At 39.6% G+C, this 20,981-nt stretch overlaps 1 protein-coding gene across 5 annotated transcripts in view; it reads right to left on the bottom strand.

Moving 5' to 3' along the window:
- Positions 1-964: 964 nt before the first annotated feature.
- The window catches only part of mib1 (MIB E3 ubiquitin protein ligase 1), a 55,612-nt gene continuing 35,595 nt past the window's right edge, over positions 965-20,981 (bottom strand). The window contains exons 13-22 of one of the 5 annotated variants that reach the window (XM_041991966.1): positions 10,111-10,243; positions 8,674-8,760; positions 8,034-8,192; positions 6,483-6,664; positions 5,776-5,965; positions 5,602-5,680; positions 5,361-5,507; positions 4,052-4,123; positions 3,311-3,411; positions 965-3,143 (exon numbers count right to left, since the gene is read on the bottom strand). In XM_041991966.1, the coding sequence (XP_041847900.1) occupies positions 3,003-3,143; positions 3,311-3,411; positions 4,052-4,123; positions 5,361-5,507; positions 5,602-5,680; positions 5,776-5,965; positions 6,483-6,664; positions 8,034-8,192; positions 8,674-8,760; positions 10,111-10,243 (1,291 nt within the window). In that variant the 3' untranslated portion in view covers positions 965-3,002. The remainder of the gene's footprint in view (positions 3,144-3,310; positions 3,412-4,051; positions 4,124-5,360; positions 5,508-5,601; positions 5,681-5,775; positions 5,966-6,482; positions 6,665-8,033; positions 8,193-8,673; positions 8,761-10,110; positions 10,244-20,981) is intronic. The other 4 variants (XM_041991967.1, XM_041991968.1, XM_041991969.1 and 1 more) reach the window with 4 other exon arrangements.

Here is a 20,981-nt window from a genome sequence, read left to right as displayed (position 1 = left end):
AACTGTCCGGTGATCTGACAAATGAAAAATCTGCTACTCTCTTTGGAAATTAGAAACTCTGCATCCTTAAGGCTAAAGAGGGACTATTTGATTTGATTTCAGGATGTCTTTCAAAAAAGCCTGTGATGGTACTTGGGAGAAACAGCACACATGGTGTTGATAAGTTACACACCTTTGAGGAATTAATTTTATGCTTGATGGTTTTTACAGGCTCTGGAACAACATGACATCTAGGCAGCATCTCTTACAGTAGGCTTTATTTATCCTAGCAAGGTAATCACAAACCACTTCTGCATTTAGTATCCTTTTTAGGTTGAACATAAAATAATTCAATTTAGCTCAAGAGTAGCATTTTAAAGACAAGTGCAGTATCACAGATATGGTAAGACACATGCAACCAGCTGTCTGTAATTCAAGCAAAGCCATCTGAGAGAGTAAGAAGTTGTCATTCTGTGCTGGCAGAGTGAAAGTATGATAAATGTAGCCCCGTGAGCAGCTTCATACTGCTGCTGTTTGTGAGACAACTCCAAAGTCCTCCAGGTTATGAATTCAGTGAGCTACAACATTAACAACCTTTGGTCATAATTTTGTGGTGCTTTGGAGACGCCTTGTTGTCACACTGTTTACTGAAGAAGATGCATCATTCTATTTGACAAACATCTTCACTATTGAGCTTTTTTTCCCTTACACCCCCACACCCATCATTGTCTTTTCCTCATTTTGCCTCCCCCTGATTAGCATAGCTGACCTATCACATGCTAGTGCTGAGTCATTGGGTGTTAGCATTTTCAATTACCCAACACCTCCCATCTCTGCCACTCTGTCTCCTCAGTGAGGCAGACACTGCACAGCAGGAGAAAAGAAACAAAATGCTAATTTTCTGCCTATAAGAAGCCGACAACATCTTGAAAAACAAAACAAAACATGAGCAAAAGGGTTGGAAACCAACAGCACTTTAGTGTCCCACGGTTCATGTTGAACTTTATTTCTGCTGTATGGTTGTTTTAAAAGCACTTGTTAGCAATACAGACTGAACAGTTTTCAATGATACAAGTCGTACTGCGTGTCAAACATTCATGCCAAAGAAAACACTACTGATACATCTCTAACAGGACAGTTACAGGTATTGAAAATAAAGTACAAAATAGGCTTTTTTTTAATAACCATAACAAGACAACACTACCATAAAGCGTATTAGTGCTGCTAGCTTAAAAGTGTTACTGTGAACAGTGAAAAGAATCAAAACTGTACTCAAAAGCTGCTTTAAGTCCTAAAAACAATAAACAAATAAAGCTTGTCTGTGGTTGCAAATTCCCACATAACAAACTAACCACTTTGCTTCAAGCCTCCACATGGGCAACTTGCCTTTTAAAAGAGGTAAGGCAAGTTCTGTCTTTAAAAATCATTAGCTTTCATCCCAAATAAAAACACTGATAAAAAGATACTCGACATGTTACACAACAAAACTGATTTTTCTGTTTCACAAATGAACACGTTAGGCTTGCAAAGACCTCCAGAAAACAAAGTCTTCCACTGATGATTGCTAGAAAGCTATTGCTGACAAAAGTACATCACATATTTTAACGTAAATATCAAAGCAGAATGTTTGAGAGACTTTGAGGCTACATAGTAGGAAGGCAGTGATACCTATAAATCCTATTGTTTGGGCAGCAATACAAAATAATTTATTCTATATTTTTAATCTTCTAATAGATTGTACTCTCTAGCTCAATAAATGCTGATTTTGAGAAAAGTGAATAGACTTAAATAAAAAAGTAATACAAGGTAAAGAGCACCTTATCGCCATACAAATTATTTAACAAGTACATTTTTGGAAGCAAATGGCACAGACTGATCAATGGTAAATTAGCAATGCTCATCAAAATTGTACAGTTTTTAATTGGACAACACCACCAAGTCTCACTGGTTTCTCAACATCAAATTGTGACAAGATACTTTTGTTACAGAAACGTTTGCATCAAATGTGTTTGTGTGCGAAAAACAGAACAGACGCCATTCACTGGACAAAAGCAGAATGAGTTTGTTTGTTTGCCTTGAAACCCTATATGGCAGCATAATTCCACCGGGTGCTGCAACACTGCTGTTGTTTCATCTTGGTAAACAAAGTATGGGTGTAATGTGCTACCTGTTGGCAGTCAGACTACTATATCTGTGTTCTGTCACTGAGCTGAAAGTAGACCTTCAGTCAGTGCAGAAAATTCATTAAGCTTTTCTAGTGCAAAACTTCCAACATTTGGTCTTCTGCTGCAAGGACAGACTGCATACAGAGCGCCACGCCAGCCAAACTGAACGCTGACAGTAAGCTGAAACACTTGCTGAACCTCAAAAATGGGGCAACGTGTCTCAAACTCGCCATGCTGTCATGAATAATTAAGGACTTCAAATCCACATCTGGAGCTTCCGACACCAGTACACTTGCATAAAGATTTACAAATATAATAAAACTTGACCGGAGCTCACACTAAATGTGACCGGTTTATGAAAAGTTTACATGTAAGAAAAAGAACAACCTCGTCTCCACTATGAATTTGCCCAAAGTTAGTGGGACAATCCAGAGATGGATTTGCCCCTTTGGCTCATATCCACAACTAAATTTGAACCTCATATTCAAAAAGAGAAAAACAGGTTCAAATATCAAGTAAAAATAGATTAAAACAAGACAAACAGAAAAATAAGGAGAGGCAGGAGGGAGAAGAAAGGCAGGAAAAAAAAAAAGATTCCTACATGATAAGGATCTGGTTGCACTGTGGACAAATAAAGAGTAGTGAAATTAATTTAAATTAGTTCATTTTTCTTTTTTTTGTAACAGAAGATCCATCTGAATACAACCAAAATCTTAAAGACAGCATCTGTAACGTAGTGTAAGAGGTGGCTGACTGACTCGAAAGCTGTGAGGATGGTAGCAGCGGCAGCTGGTGTGGATGTGGCTTTGCAGGTGTCTCAATGTGGACTTTAAGAGAAGAAAAAGTCTGTTAGGAAGTCTAGTAAAGGAGGATGCGGCGCTCAATAGCTTTGCGGCAGATGGGGCACTCGCTCATTCGGTCCCCACACAGCTGGCAGGTACCATGACCGCACATGAAAATCATGTTCTTCAGTCGGTCCAAACACACTGGACACATGGTCTGTAGGAAGATGAAGAGGGGCAATTAGAGTTCATGTTTTGAAGTACATTTCACAAATACAGGCATTCATTTGATCACCAAAAATTAACAGCATTGATCCGTGTTGTAGTTTAATTTAGCTGTACATTCTATGTAGTTCACATAATACACATTATTCGTGGCCTCACCTGTTCCTTTATGTCTTGAAGCTGCTGTTGTAGCTTCTGAACATCAGCATTGACATTTGTGTTGTCCTTGTCTCTCTGCAGGGCTGGTATGTTTCCACTGGCTGTTTGGACATAAGTGAAAAAAGAGGGGAATTCTGTAACCAGCCCAGACTATTTTGCACCACTGGCCAGTTCAAATTTCAGCAATAAACAATACAAGTTATTGCCAATAATAACAGAAATGTAGCCACAGCAGCGCTGGCATCCTGACACAAGCTGGGGCTTGATTATATCTCAGAGCAGGAGTTCCGTAAATGAGCAGGGATCACAAACACATGCACTTCTAATTTTATCGTCTGGCAGATCACTTCTGATTTAGTGTCCTCACTCACCATTCAATACTTTTTACTTCAATAACACACACTGTGTTATTATCTGCCATATAAGCTGGCACAACACAAATAATCAAGCGGAGCAAAATTTGCTGGATGCTGGTGGGAAATGTGTGACAGACTACCTGAATGAGTTGTGTGAATTTTCTGGGCTGATGGGCTGCTGGTGATGCTTTTTTTTGCTGGCTGTCACAGCTAAGCCCCTCCCAGAAAGGGTGGAAGACCGGTGTGGTAAGCATCACTATGTATGTGTGTGTGTGGGGGGGGGGTACTGAAAAAGACAGGGAGGGGAGAGGGGCCAGGGCAGCACTGTAGGGGGTTGTTTAAAAACAAGTCTCTAATAAGGGAGGGATCATGGAGGCATACTTACACCAACTTAGTGCCAGATTGTTGGGCTGGAGAAGATCCTGCGATCCCCCTGCCATATCGTTAGAGCTCCCTGCTGGGAATAACCAGTCACATTGTTATTGCAGGAGCTGCCCTCACCAGCTCAACAGTTGGCCTGATGACCAAAACTACTCACTACAGCCTCTAAGGGAGGTTTGGAAAAATAATTCTTGAAGAGGAAGCAAGTATGTTGGAAGTGGCTATCACAGATAGAAAAGGAAATAGACACTTCAGCACTGGACTAATTAAAAAGCAGCAAGTGATTTTTTTTCTTTCTTTCCCCATCACCAAAACATGAGTTTAATGCCTGTGCTCACTGGGTTAGAAGGACAATAAAAAAATATATATATTAAAAAAAACACACACATAGCAATCTAGACAGGTAGGGAGCCTAAGTTGTCAAGGGACAGGTGAATTTGTGTTTAACACAGGCAGCAACAGGACATATTACTGGGACATGAGATGTAAGCATTCAATGCTGCCCCTTGCATGAGTGTGAGTGTGTTTGGGTCTGTATTCACTGTAAGTACGATTTGCTGACATTTGGAGAAAAATTTAAACAATGACGTAGTTAACAGGAAGTTGTGAATTTGCAACAGTTTCCCTTTTAACTCAACAGAAAGTGACGAAAACACAGCTAAAGTAAACACTAAAATAAAGAAAAATAAATTTGCAAGATGTTTAATCAAACAAAATATTTTATAATACAAAAACTGCTCTGTGTCCTTATTCAGAAATTCATTTTAAGGGGAGCATATGCTTACAAATATGTTAATCCATTTTACATAAATGTGATGAGCAAAACTTTAAGAAGCCACAGAAACAAGGTAACTAGATTATCTGTATATTCTGATATTATTGCATTATTCAACTAAATTCGATCTAGAAATGGCTACAGCTCTACATAAAAAGATAATGATTTGAGAAAGAAATTTAATGTCTTTGGAAGCTTTATGGGGTGATTTCTGATGTGGCAGCTAAGCATTAGTTAGGCTGCTATCCACTACAGCTAATAACTAAACTACTAAAGAAAACATGCTAGATTCAGAAAATCAATTAGCTAGAAAAGTCTAAGCGATTCAAGCATCTCAGTTTGGTTAGCTAACAGTTTATATGTCTGCTAGGATGCAAAACAACACAACATAAAAGTGATGCAAACAAAATATCTGAGCAAGGCAGCAACAAAGAAAAGATAAACAACTAAAGGATAGTATGAAAAGAGAGTAGAAAGAAGCAGTCAAACAATAAAAAAAGGGGTAGATTAAAAGGGAACATGTGGAAGATTCACTCACTAAGATCATGATCATCATCATCATAATCATCATCATCATCAGCGGCATCATCCTCCATACCTTTCCCACCGCAGCAGAGAACGAAGGGGGTGCGGCGTTCCACCACAGCCCGGCATTGTACGCACTTCTTCATGAGGCTGGCACAGTCTGCAGAGGACAAACACAAGCACATTCAGATGTGAATGAAAAATCATCAATGTAGTTGTTTAATTTATAATCCTGACACAGGTATGTAACTTACTTTCACAAGCGCACATGTGACCACAGGGCTGAAACAATACAGCTGCCTTTTTGTCAGAGCAGACTACACACTCCTCAATCTGTAAAGGGACACATGAAACACAAGAACAAAATACAAGTTTATCCAGTCTTAGACATACCTCTATGGTTGTGGTAGACAAGCACTCCTTGATACCTTTGTTCTTGACTGAACCTGCTCCTTGCAGATGAGACACTTCTTGACACGTGGTGAGCAAAGAGAGCATGTGGCAATGTGCCCACAGGGCCCAAACAGCGTGTCTCTCTTCATGTCGGAACACACCATACACTCCTCCAGAGACTCAATGTTGCTGTTCAGTGATGGGCTGCGGGTGCCCACTTGGCCACTGGAATACAGAAAGCAGAACCAGCGTGTTAGACAATACAAGTAAAAGAGACTGTCAGACAATACAGAAAATAAATAAAAAATGTAAAAGATCTCTTTCAGGTGTTGTGATGGCAAAGACTTTTTAGGGCTGTAAAACCATTTTAACAAGCGTTTAAGTACAATTTGGAAATATAAATATGAAAGGAAGTTAAATAAATAAATTAAATCTGGGTTTCAAGTCAGTTAAAAACACCACGTGATTACACTATGGTACTACAAAATGTTTTACACACAATTTTCATAAAATATTTAAAGTTATATGCAGGTGAATTTCTTAGCCAATCTAGACAACTTCTTCATCTTTTTTTTGTTTATATATGTTTGTCTTTATGTTAACCTCCAACAACGATCGATCTCTGGGTCCAGCTTCACATTTACTGTACAGACATGAGTGGTATTGGTTTTCCTGTCCAGTTCTCAGCAAGAAAGAAGTAAGTATGTTTTCCAAAACGTCAAACAATTCCTGTGATCGTTACCTGCTCTTCTCTTTGTGACATTTTGCCAAAGCCTTACAAAGGCTGGGGTCAGGACACAGGTCTAAAGGAGACTGGCCCTTTTTGTTGCGAATGGTTAAATCTGCCCCGTTAGCAGCCAGGAAGCAGGCGATGGATGCCGCACTCTTCTTCTCTGCCCCCTGAGTGCCCAAGCCCATGATTAACTGCAGAGCCACACAGAAAGACAAACAGATGTAGTCAGAGGTGCAACACGCTTTTTGAGTTTTGACGACATTTTTAAGTTGAAGTAGTATCCTCTCTACCTCACACACTGACACTTTAACTAATAATGAACTTGAATTTAATAACTGATAAGAATAATATTAAGAATAATAATGATGACAAAAAGAAAAATAGAAGTATAGAAGAAGAAGAAGAATAGTAAGTATTAATAAGTCCTTATTTAAATTCTCTTTGTCTTCAAAGTTAAACTCAGATGAACCGTGTCCAAGAACAGATCATTTCCAAATAAATTAGCTCATCAAATCCATGCCTAAAGATCAGGCAGTATAACCTGCTCACCCCCATACAAAATCCCATTAACTGTCCCATCTCTTTTACTCCCATAACTCATCACCTCACTTGTCAACCCCAATCCAAAGCTACTCTCTCCCAACCAATTTAGGCTTTCCATGTCTGATTGTCTTCAACCAGTAGCTTTTACATCTACGCTGATGGAGCCATCAGGCCGGCTAATTCAATTCTCATCTTAAAGGGAAGGGAGAGCTATGGGAGAGTGACCCAACTGCACATTTTTCAATTAGGCCTGCTGTCTGTCTGTTTGACTCGTCTGTAGGGGAACAAGACAGGGCATAAAGGGAGACTTAAAAGAAAAGTAAAAAGGAGTGGAAGGGAGACAGAAGGTGACAAGTATGAAAAATCTGTCACTGAAGCAAGGCTTTAAAATTTTCCCTGATGCGATTAATGATGTGGTGTTAACATGGAGAGGGTTCAGCTCTGACATGTACCATTTGGCCTCTGCAAAGGGACCCACTCAACTTACTCATCTGGGAAACAGCAGGCAAGGCAGGTGATGGAAAATTTGATCAATTTATTATTAATTTATTATAGCTAGGTATTGGGAACTGTCATCTCTTACAATGGGTCACACAATAATTTTACTACATTTGTGTGTTGGAAAAAGACTGTTTAGTTTTGTCTTGTTTAAGTCTCCCAAGGCAATAAATAAAATGCCAAAGGCCACAATACCGACACTTTCGTGAGTCTCCCAACAAGAAAAAGCTGCTTTAATAAAATGGAAGTAATATGTATTTGTAAGTAAAATAAATGGAGAGCTTAACTGAGAGCTTATTGGACAACATGAAGGCTGAGCCCTTTAAAGCATTTACATAACTTGTATCTAAAAATAAAGTCAACTGATGTACATATAGGTAGAGAACAGAACAGCAATTATATTTCCTTGTTAGCAGCTGTGTCCAATTAAATTAGTTTAATTCTAATTATGAACTTCTTAATTCCATGACGTCTTATGACACCTCAAGAAACCTAAGTTAATAATAAATGTATATGTACTGTGTTCTTGGAGGGTTCCCAAGGCTCCACTTTGCTGACATCCTGCATATCCTGAAGTTGTCGCAATTGGGAAAGTGTGTGGTGACGCAGTGCCTCGTGAAGAGGTGTGTCTCCATCCTTGTCCTGCACATCGAGCTTAGCTTCTGCCCGCACCAGCAGCTGTGAAGAGAAACATAAAAACAAAGAGTCACATCATCAGGCAGTCAAGCAGGAACTCTACCAACCACCATAAAGCAACTTTAATTTTATGCTACAATGCAAATGCCACAGTACTGATTTATAAGGTTGCTGCTTACACTTAACTGCTTCAGCATTGTACTTTCCAATTATGGAGTGCATTTTTTCCACAAGTCCACAAGATGGCAACGTGGCAATCTTAATACAGCACAAAGCTCTAACCAAGACGCTGCCTCAAAGAACGTTTCCCCTCCCCTCTGAGGTAGGACCTCATTCAACTGCAGGACATCCAACCGTGTAAATTAAACTTGGGGCTGCACTAATGTTGTTTTACTCCCTTTTGTGCACAAGAGAGGGGCTGACAGATAACTAAAGGCAGCATGTTTCCTCAGTGGTGCAAGTGAGGCAGGAAAAGAGAATAAGAAATGGGAAAAAGAGAAAAGAAAGAAATATGCACACTAACCCGAACTATCTGAGTGTGCTGGCGCTCCACTGCAAGGTGTAATGCCGTCTGCTGGTTGACATTCTGAATGTCTAAGCTGGCGTTGCCCTGGAAGGAGGTGGGGGCAAAAGTGTATAATTAACATTTTGGGTATGTAATTGTACATAAACAACATAGCATGACACATCACACGTATATGCTTGTAGCGATGACACAAAAGGAGAGATTCAAGTAAAACACAAAAAATACATTTTCAATAAAAAAAAAAACAAAACAAAACAAAAACAGTTTGGCTCATAAAAGACAAATCATCTTTCTGACTTAATGTTCCATGACAGCAGCTTCTGTCCTTCAACCCTTTCAACCAACAACGTATCAACAAGGGGGCTGCAAAAAAGGCAGCCTACAATAATGCTGCACGTGATTGTCATTTCCAATTGCAAACACCTGAGCTGAGGAGATGTGGAGGAAAGATAAGTATTGTGATCAGCCAGTGTGTAAAATCCCAAAGTAATAAGACCGTCTCACTGGCTGGTTGGCTGGCAGGAAATCTGCAGTGCACCTTGTAGTGTGGTGCAGTTTCTGAATAGAAAGCTGAGCCATCACTGCGAACAAGCCCATTGCAGGAACTTCGGGGGAAAAAAAAGCTGTCCCTGCTGAAAGGTAGCTTGCACAGCAAACATTCATGCGTTGGAATGTTGCAGCAACATTACTGCCTTGCACCATGTCCTCATTAACCCAGTTTTGGCTTGATCAGGTGACTTTTGCTGTAAATTCACGTATGCATTAGTCTTTAGGGAGTTAAACCTGCAATCTCAAAAGGGAAAAAGAGTGTGAACCTATAATTGCAGGAGGAGGAGCATGTCAAGGCCCAGCAGCCCTCAAGAATATCCCTGGAGGCCCTGTGAACCTTAAGGATTCAATAATATATACATATATATACACACACACACACACTCTTACTTTATGGTAGCTTGAATGGTCTACAGCTTGCAATGGTCTTTTGTTGGGTAAAGCTACGAGTGCAGGCTGAAGTGATGCTGCAATGCCGTGGAATGACAACTGTAAAGGGTGTGCGTGTGTGTGAGCGTGTGTGTTTACGACATGTTTTCCATGACATCCACTTCTAACAAAACAGATTTGCTTCTATTGTGATCTTAATGGTTCATGTTTTATTCACGCAGTTAAAAATGATGAAGGGCATTTTTTTAAATTAATTTCCTGCATTTTATGAATGTTACTATGCGGACTGTTTATTTGGCTTAGAAAGGTAAAATATAGATGACCAAAACTTCACACCTAATTAAGCCTGAGGGGAGGACTGGAGATTCTGCTGCTAGTCTGCATGTGATCAAACAATGTAGACATGGGGCTACAAAGAATTAATGCATTTGTTGTCAAGTTCAGTGATCAAGGAAAGGTTTAATGTATTAGTTTTAGGTCTTAGCTTGTGGCTACCTGGTGCACCAGAAGTTCAGCCACCTCCACGTGGTTGTTGAGGGCAGCCAGATGTAGTGCGGTGTAACCATCATCCTTCTTCTCATCAACGATCCAGGGCCTTGGCAGTTTGGACAGCAGCACACGCATGGCACTGCAGAGAAAGAAGAAGGAGAAGACAGAAATAAGCAAGTGCCTTGGTAGACTCTGGGCTTTGATACATGAGACAAATCCTAAAGGATATGTGATGACATGTCTAAATTTGTAATCTAAATGCCAAATGCATCTATCTATAAATTTCTTAAGTACAAAAAACATTGTAGTGTCTGCACCGCTGATACACAAAATACTAAGCAGCATACCATATTCCAATTCCACACACGGCCACAAGAATACCAAATCAACTCAAGGAGGAGTTGCTTTACCAAGCAGTGTTTTTTTACATCGAGCTTTGAGCAGTACAAGTGCTGTTTATTATCTCAGAGCACCAGTCGTCCCACCATCTCTTCAGTTAAAAGGGGAAGCCACTTCTCTTGATGAGGATGCAAAAGTACCTATCACTGGAATGCAAAATGGTAATTCCATGAGATTTAGATGCATTCGCTCAGGTCTACTTCTGTGAAGGAAACAGGTATAATGGGAAGTGGAAAACATCTATCATTTAAATAGTGCTGTGGAAGTGGTGACCTGCTGAAAAGAGCCAGTTCTGTGGCACTGAAGGTCATTTAGAGGATTTGTGGGGGATACAGTAGAAGGAAGGGTTGTTGTGCTTTACAGTGTCACCAAGATAAAAAAAAAAGCTGTTTGGTTAGTCAAACTTATTAAATAGAAAGATCACAAAAAACAGCAAACACTTTAGAGGTAGATTTGAATTAAGCTGAAATACATTTGCAAATAGGAACAAATATGTTTCTTTCTCCACATAGCCTTAACAGCATGGAGGTGTAGTTATGTTTAATAAATCATCCATCATCTCTTTGCCCTTGACCCCATGTCTCCTATCCTGTTCATCCTGATTCAACCCTTTCAGGCTAATGGTACAGCAGGAATATAAAATATAGAAACAAGACTCCTCGTTTCATGTGTGAACAGTGCACCAGTGAAGGAAATCCTATTAAAGAAAAGGCAGAAAACAGAACTCAGAATTTGTGTTAATTCTATGGAACATGAAACAAGACACTTAAAAACCACATCCCCAAACAGTTTTTATATCTTGTCTGTAGTTGGGTACACAGTGTACCTTCCATAAGCATTAAAGCGGCAGTGCTGGAGGGAACACTTCTGACCTTGTTTAACCCTGAATGATCATGCAGGGTATATCTTTGAACTGCGACAAAAGGAGAAAGCTGAATTTACTCTGACTGTTATGGCTGAACAACGCACAGTGGATTGTTTACGTGAAGTAAATATGATCTTTAACAGTATAGCAAGGAAGTGGGGCCAACACATGGGAGAAAAGGCCACAACTTGCATAGTCAATGAAAACAGTCAACTATTAAAATGGAGAAAAAAACTGAAATGCAAACTAATAAACTGGCAAGCATCAAGATAAAAGGTAATATGCATGGCTCTGCGGGTTTTTGCTAAACCTATAGGTCGTCTCTTTCATTCTAAAGAAAAGACAGAGAGCATCATCAGCACATCCTCTTGAGAAAAGCAGAGAAAGAGGGGTAGAAAGGCATGGGGCCGGCAGTCAGCACCTCTGTATGGTTGGAGATTTGGGGGCTGGTGTACTGCTGCAGTGATGAACAGCGCAGCACACTGATCCCAGTCTCCCTCGCTCTCTCACTGCCTCTCATTGCACAGAGGCTTACGCACCTGCATTGCTTGCAGCCATCTTCAACCACTTAATGCAGAGATGCACTGCTTAAACGTGATAGCAACCGCACCCAATCTGCCTAATCTCACATTCATAATGTGTCGCCACTGTTACAAAGAACGCTTTGCTTACATACTGTGGAATTTACGTCTCATAGGAGACTTCGGAGTAATTTCATTTGTGGCTCACCCATGGGGGAGGAGATGAGACTTAAATAAGCAAGATATTCTAGAAAAGCCACATCAGAGTCTTGCCGAAAGCTATTACATAAAACTTATTCCCAGTGGTTAAAAATAACGTTATTTTAGCTTTCTTTCAGTCCATGATAACAATACAGGACACTGCAGGCCACAATATTCTGCAGAATCAAGAATAATGTCCCATATATATATATATATATATATATATATATATATATATATATATATATATATATATATATATATATATATAAAATTTTTATTTTTTTTTCTCCCACTGGTATAAAATGTAACATCTACCCAGTTTTGACCAGATGAAAGAATCTACTATAAGACCAACAACTGGCCAATGAATGTGAACCTGCTACAGGACAGCAGCAGACTAGCGCCTTCCAGTGTTTGAACCAGAGACTTGAGTGTTAAGCAGGTGTTTGCCAATGTCGACAGACCCTCCAATATAAGTCTAGATTGACAGGCTCACTGCCACGCTGGGTGAAATGGGCAGGCATTAATATTAATACCTGATATTAAAACTGCTGCATTGCAGTTAAGCTATTTCCTTTAAAAGCAAAAATAAAAAAAAGGCTGAATTAAAGTTAAATTAAGGTAGCTGTTAAGGTGCCAAGACGTTTTATTTTATCCTTTTGTTCTCAGCTATGAGAAATAAGCATTCATTTAGTGTGTAGAGATGATTTCTCTGTTACAACCAGACCTTGAAAGTGAAGCTATGGTTGTTGTGAATGCAGGAGGACATACTGCTTCAAAAAAGGATTGTAAAGGGATAGAAGAGGAAACATGATGGAACTAGGTCACCCTGTGAAGGATCTCAAGGGTCCCTCTGGAGAGCTACACCGGGTGGTGTTGTTGTTTTGGGCTTCAATTTGTCATTGACTGGGACACTCTCTGAGGCCCTCAGCTCCGTGTATGTTGGCATTTGTCACTGTATGTAAGACAGTGGAAATGTGTGAATGTTTAATTGTGTGTGTGAATGTTAGGGTCGACAGGGCCCTTCTGCCACCCTCGCCTGGCTGACAGCCATCTGCGTGGTGGTCAGTATCCCTTATTACAACAGGAAGTGAAAGTCAGAGGACAATAACTTGGGTAGGACAGGGCAGAACATAAACAGTCAACATCCAGCCTGAGATTAATGGCTGCGCACAGACATATGGTTCCTCTGATGTTAGAGACGTGTTTGGCATAACATCTTTGATTAACTACGACTTCAAGCTCAAGACATGAGATCCGAATTCTGCATTGGAAATGAGTCACCAAAAGGTGCCACCTGTTTTGGGAAAATGAAATGCTTTACCAATCATGAAAATGATCAGTGCTGCAGATGTTTAAGAGCTTAGGAGGTAAAAACACAGTAATAAAGGAAATTGTTCTTTCCCAATAGTTTAACCATACATGCAAATTCAAAACAAACTCAAACTAATTTAAAAAAAAGTAATGACAAATTGTGTAAAATCTAAATAGACATACAGTGCAGGGATTTGGAAGTAATTTGACACTAATATTAAAAAGGAAAAACAATAATAAAAAAACAAGATATAGCATGTTGACGCAGAGAAATTGTGCTTTATTTAAAACATGTTTAGGTTCTAATTCAATGACAGCAAAATGTCTGGACACAGGAATGTTTACCACTGTGTTATGACAGTCCTGGTTTACTGGCAGACTAATTCAGCAGCCAAACTCCTTTACTGAGGAGCCACGCTTCTCTGATAAACGAGTCATCTGAATGACAGAGTATGTTCTTCCAATGCTAAATAATTTAATAAATAGTAATTTATAAATGATTTAGTGCTAGTTGTGCTTTCACAGATTTGCACGTGTTTGTGCAGTAATGCTCATCCAAACTATCACAGAAAATGGCTTTTGGACTCAACACTGATAACAGGCTGATAACCTGGATTCCTTTTGGAGGAAGCACTGTCCATGATCTCCAGAAATTTTAATTTTGATACTTCAGATCACAGAGAAGTTTTCCAATTTACCTCTGTTCAATCCCAGGAAAAGCAGCTGCTTTTATGGATCTTGGTTATATGCCTTTTCTTTCCGTGGTTGAGCTCAAGCTTGCATTAGTAGATACAACCGTTTTACTAAACAATGATTTGCACAACTGTTTCTGAGCCCATAGAGTAGTTTAAACAACATAATAGTACTTTTTTTGCTAGTATTTTCTCTGGTGTTGCCTCCGTGGTTACAGTCTGTGAGGGTTGTCTACATGTCCTTTTCCAAGTATAGAAAGGATTTATTTTCCCTGATGTAAAGCCCTTCTTGGAACAGCCTCTCCAGATGAGACAACTTCAGACGATACATGTGGTGTCAGCTCTTTGAGGACTGGATCAATACTTTCAGGTCCTTTGAAATAGTGGACGCTGTCCCCTACAAATCACTCACATAGGCAACACTACCTCCAAACGTAATACCCCCCACTCTTTCCTCCTTTCCACTCAGAGCAGGGAGGTGCTCTTCATCATGTGCGAGAGGTTTGGAAGCCCCCAAGTCACTGGCAGCTGGGAGGGGAAGAGTCATAAAACTGCTTTGCTGATATTAAAACATACTGCTTTGAATGGGAATGCTTCTAAAAGAAGCATGTGTTTAAAAGTACATGAAAATCAAATGGGGGTGGGTGTTAGTTGTGCTCTGTACTGTAGTTGCTAAATTTCATAAGATCTTAGACATGGAATTAGATTTCATTAGTCTACAATCTACATGTATATATAGCCCTCAATGTTTACTGTGGTCATCACATTCCTCTGTGATGCAATTAGTCACAAGATCACTTTGTCAAGGTAGTCCCACAGGTATCTGCTGTCCTGCTGAGGACAGAGTAAATAAACACAGGTAGCGTCCAGGCCAGCATAGCAGCAGAGAGCTGAGGACAAGAACCTAACTGGCACCGCTCGATAAAAAAAAAAAGCTTTCATTACTATGCCGTGAAGAGAATAATTTTCCCTCCAATGTGACCTTCCCCTGCGTCCCTGTACCTGAGGCCCCTGAATGAACGTGCTTTTATATCACACTATTTGCATAAACTGACAGGAAAGAGGTACATTTCTCTGATATTTTGGCAACGCTATACTATTTGGTGTTGCCTTGAAGGTTGTCCAGGAGGCACTAGATACATTTTCAAACATTCCTGGTGCACTTTTCTGACCACTTTGGGAGCATGTGGGGTCATAAAGGCTTCGCTTTAATTAGCCGTAAATCACCTGGTGATCTGTGGTGTCCTGATTCAGGGCAATTTATGAAAAAAGAGGCAGGAACGCAGTCAGAGAAGCCCAATGGTGCATTATTATCCCATTGCTTCAGGATGACCCAATTATTTTCCCATGCTACTCTTTCATTAGGTTTTATACTCTTCAGAACCTTGAAAAAGCTCTATTGGAAATTCTGCCCCAGCCATAACAGTCATTTGAACCTAGAAACCCCCCAAGTCATGCAGCTGTGTGTTGATAAATTGTTCAAAATTATTATCTATAAAAACAACATCATAATTAATAAGCATTGTTTTACACACAGGACTGGATAGGCTTGATAATATATAGGTTGTACACTTGTTTTTGTTGTAATACTAATACAAAATTGGAGACTGCTGAGAAAAAACAGCTTAAATTGGCCTGCTGCAAGCAGTTTTTACTGACTTATGACTCACTGATTCACAGCAATAAAATTTTTTTAACATATTTGCACTCTATAATATTTTCAAATGGTCCTGCTGGCTAAAAATATAGATATATGGGAAAAGGTATTAATAGTGACTTACAAATTGGCTAGAGAAAAGAAATAAAAATAAACTGACTGGTTAATTCTGAATTAGTTGATAGCGATATATTAACTCAAAGAGAAAACACAAAGGCTGTGTCCGAATGTCCACCCTACTCCCTAACACTCGTTCAGTACATAGGGCTGCACTACATAGCACACTACATGGTGCGCTCATTCTCTTGGCGATTCAGACACGAAGCTGCCTATTTTTTCCTCGCCGCAAACCCCGTGACTACCGCTGTCACCACGGCAACCACAACCCGCATCAAGATGTCATTACAAATCCAATCCAAAGTTGTGTGTAAATATTTTTGTTTTTATTCCTTATGTTACATTTTATTCTTTGTTTTTTTGCCTTTAGGTAATTTCGCGCTGCTAAATTTTTTCGCCTCCTTGCGCCATGTTGAGCTTCTGCTCGCAATGCATTGTGGTCTACATTGACCCGTCTAGTGACCATCGATGTTCACTACTTTTCAAGATGCATTGTGGGTAATTTTGAGTGCCCTATTTTTTTTCTCTCTGGACATTCAGACACTTAAAAAAATGGCGTGATCCCTATATGGGGCACTATGTAGGGAGTAGGGTGCACATTCGGACACAGCCATTACTGAGGTGGCCAGCCCTAATTACTTCATATCTGCCGACATAGCCAGCAGCATGGATATCTGAAATGACAACGTTAAATAGTTGTCTACAGAGTATCTTATCTGGAGATCTGAAAGTTATTCTGTTTTTTAATATTTGTGAGACATCAGTGTATTACTGTAAACTATGATTCATCTGACAGAAACCGCTGTAAATAACTGACAATCCACACTAGAATATAAATACAAATCTCGTTCTAATAAGTGATCAAAAGTTGATAAAGAACGAGATCCAAACTTTTGCGAAGGCTGTTAATTTTCCATTTTGTCAGACATTTGGCATAGTTTTGTTCCAACTAGTTTAGGCTGCAGGACACCGTGTACGTGATCCGTTTGTTGCTGACTGAATAACTTTTTTCTTTTGTCCCCTGGTCTCAATGTTGGCTTGATAAGAGAATATAAGGTTACATTTTACAATATCTCCCAAATTAGACATTTACTGTCAGCAATACCACAGCCCCTTGTCTCTTAGTCTGTTAGCATTAACTAGTATAACAAATGTTAGCCTTCGTGTCACATAGCTGGACCGCAACATAGACATAGAATTTAGTGTTAGACTGATGCCTTTTAACAAAAAATTATGGTGTTTTTGTTGTTTAGGAATAAAGTCCAGTGTTTCTTCTGCCATGACAGCATGTCATTGTTTTTCCTCGGCTCTGTATGTTTGCCGTTCCACCCAGATGTGAACACACCACCAGAATGCTAACAGCGTCAACCACTGCCCGCCCCTCAGTGTAACACAGACAGCAGCAACCTTTATAATGTAAATGTTCATTATCTGCACATTCACTTTATTTTATTAATTTATTCATTTTTTAACCAAAATTAAAGTTTTCCACTGCTTTTAGCACAGAAAAGTGCAAGTCCTTCCAGACTTCCTTGACATTGCTAAGAAAATAGTCAAATTATCATCGATTCTGCTCTGATATGCACAAAAATGCAACCTCTGCACTGACAGAGGGCCTGCTTCTGGTGTTTGCCTGGATTAGTCTATAGAAATAGACAATCAAAAAAATTTTTTTAATTTATTTATGGATGTGTGACCAGTACTTATGTTCTCATTCTGCACATATATAATATTTTTAGGGAAAAAAATTTCTCAAGAAACAAACTGACTCAAGTCTGTTGTCACTAGAGCATCTGAACTAATTGACATGTTTTTCTCATCTTTACAGTCACCTCACCTCAAACATGCTGCTAACAGTGCAAAAAAATCATCTCTGCCCCTTTAACTTTCATCATCTTCTTTACAAAGATTCATCTGGAAGATGGTACAGATCACTGCATGATACTAAAGCTTTCTTCAAATCCCCCTTTCCTGACTGTAAAGCTTATATTCAAGTTAAAAAAGGACAGAAATATGCAGACCTTTTGGCAAGGCCAGAAAGAGTTGTAAAAAAACAATCCCTTTGGCACTGACGTCTAACAATTTTTTTTTAAATTGTTTAGTGTTTACAAACATGAGGAAAAATGACTCGGTCTTTGAGTTAAACCAGCTTGTCATGAGAATTATTTTTAGCTGTTTAACTTAATTTCTGACTGACCATGCGTCTTTCATTACAACTTAGATATTGGTCATTTTGTGATGATTAAAGTTTGTTGCACCATGACTAAAACAAAACTAGAGTTTATGCTGGCCTGTGAAAAGAAGGGCATTGTTTCCACAAACAGGCAGGAAGAAGTAAACTGAACTGAGGGACTTTGGGTTTTGCAGAGCAGTGGAGAATTTAGCTGCTGTGAAGGTCCTTCGATCGACGGCCATTCAGCAGCCTGCCGCTGTCACCATATGGGAGGACAGTCTGAGAGGCTCCCATGATCTACAGCTTCACAACAAATCTGCTTCTTTAAATCACTTCTCTCTGCCTAGCCAACCCCCCACCCTTTTTTGCTCCCACAAACCTGTCACCCTCACATTGCCTATGCTGTATTCTGTAACCTGCAGGGGTCTCCTTACAAATACAAAGAATTGTTCTTAAAGGAAAAGAAATAATCTGAATAACTCCATTTAAATTCTCTACCACAGTACTTGGCAGAGCAGGTCCAACGTGACACAAACAAGCTGCCGTATTGCAGCTGATGAGTCTCACTTCTTTGGCAGTTAAATTTCTACGCACATAGACTGAGAAAGAAGCTGAGACTTAAAGAGGAGTTTGGTAATTACAATCTATTGTTTGCAGTGGAAAAGAATGGGGATCAAAGGACCTGGTACCAGCTACAGCCTCCCATAAGCACCGAGACAACAGACCATATGCCCCAGAGTAGCAGAGAAAATGTCTTACAGCCAGCTTGTTAATGGCAGGGGAATGGAGCTTGTATGAATGAATTGTATAACACACAGATAAGGTTCTGTAGAAACTTCTACAGATTTCCCACAGATTAGGAGCAATGATCCACTGCACAGAAACTGAAATGAATATTTTTGTCATGCAATTCTTCACATTTAGTCAAGTATTAAAACAAAGAAGCCCCCCATGTAACAGCACAGTTTGATGTTCCTCATCCTTAGATATTTGATTATCTAGTAAATGTGTTATGACTGCATACGTGTGCAAATCTAATTTTGATGGCATCTATAGGGTAACCCCTTGAGTAAACTGCGGTTCCTTTCGCAGAGACCCCAGGTTGAGAACCACTACACAAAAAGACAAACCCAAATCTTTATCCTCTCTGACCTGTCATACTGCATTTACATCGCAGCCATTGACTTCAGTGTCCACACAGGTTACCAAGGTAACATAGCCTGCATTATTCAACAGCTAAGGTTGGTTTAGATCCGAAAGTTGGCCTAATTGTGTCCCTCAGAGCACATGAGGGTTATTAATACTTATTCCACTGGCAAGAATAGTAGTAGCTTATTGTACCTAAGATGCAAATAACCTAAGATCACATTTTATACATGGTCAGGAGATGAAGACCATTTCAAAACAGAATTACATTATTAAGAAGGCTCTCTATACTGTCTTTTTTTCTTGAATGTTTCTTTTTTAAGGGTCATTTGATCTGGTGAATAGCCTTAAATTGCCACCTTACCAGAATAAATAAAGGAAATCTTGATCTGTATTATTTCTAATAATGAATAAAAAACTGGAGAAACTGACAGACAGATTGACAGAAATGTGCCAGTTAATGTGTGCTAACCACCCAACATTTATACAGTCATACACCAGCAACGCCAACACTGGAAGCAGGGAGTTAAGTGTCTTGCCCAAGGACACAACAACAGATTGTCAGGGGAAGCAGGATTCAAACCAGCAACAACATGCTCTACTGTATGAGCTATTGCTGCCCCAAAAACCTAATCTGTTATCACTCATTAGCTTGTTAAAAGAGGTTACATCTGACCTTGCAATGACACTAAATATCAGCTGAAAATGTGAATACATATCCCAAAAGCATAAAGACATCTGCACCTTTAATCCAGGATCCTAAAACCTTTTTCATATTACCAGTTACGTTGATTTAAAGAAAAAAACGTAAGAACAACAGAAGTGGAATACAGACGCGTAACATAAAAATCACGGCAGGCAGTAAGATACTTAAAAATACACACAATAACATTTTTTACTCCCAGTTTTGTGGGCTGTGAAATAATATCCACTATTCTGCAAGGTTTATAGTAACGCTTTACTTGGATTCATTCAGGAAGGAAATGTGCAACAAACCAGTGTTTCATGAGACACAAACAAAGGTGAAAATACTGAGCTTTAAATATAAAAAACACAAATCAATTACTTTACTTATTGCAATACATCAAGTAAATTGATAAACTACACAAGTTTTAAATGGGAGAGACAACATTAAAGATGCCTGACAGCTGTGCTGTGGAAGTACATCACCTTGCTCTGTCATATTTATTACCTGCATTGCTGAGGCACTTAAAATGTCACAAATAAATCTTGCTCTTTCTAGGTTTGGCAAGGGTGGAGGGGCACCAATCAGTAATTACACTGGCTTCACAATCCAAGTAATTCTCTTTGCATGTTCTAGTCACTTTCCCAAAAGCTTTATATGTCCTTGAGTTGCTTCAGTAAGGACTGCAGGCCTCCTTCCCTCTCTTGTCCTCCTTCCATCTATCCATGCATCCCTTGATTCCTGTTTCTTCCCCTTTCCCTCAATCTATCCATCTACCTCTCCCCTTGCTAAACCCACCCCATGCTTACTAAACATTTGCTAGTAAACAGGACTCAATACTTCAGCATGCCACAGGACAGGCAGAACATTACAGCATGGCTGAGCTTATCTATTGGCTCAGAGCCACAGCTGGCCCAGCCCTTGAAGGAAGTGTGGGTGTTCTGATTGATCGTTGGGGGACTGGGGCATTTATTAGCTTGTTCTCTGGTTGATCCATTGGACTGGTCCCTGTTCGTAGACAGAGGCAAACACTGGGAGTGCTTCAAATACTGGGAGGCTTTTCAACTCAGTGCATGTTGCAGTAATCTGGTATCCAGGCTCCCT

Source organism: Melanotaenia boesemani, chromosome 8 (assembly GCF_017639745.1).
Source record: "Melanotaenia boesemani isolate fMelBoe1 chromosome 8, fMelBoe1.pri, whole genome shotgun sequence".
NCBI classification, from domain to species: domain Eukaryota; kingdom Metazoa; phylum Chordata; class Actinopteri; order Atheriniformes; family Melanotaeniidae; genus Melanotaenia; species Melanotaenia boesemani.
This window is presented reverse-complemented; position numbering and strand designations above follow the sequence as displayed.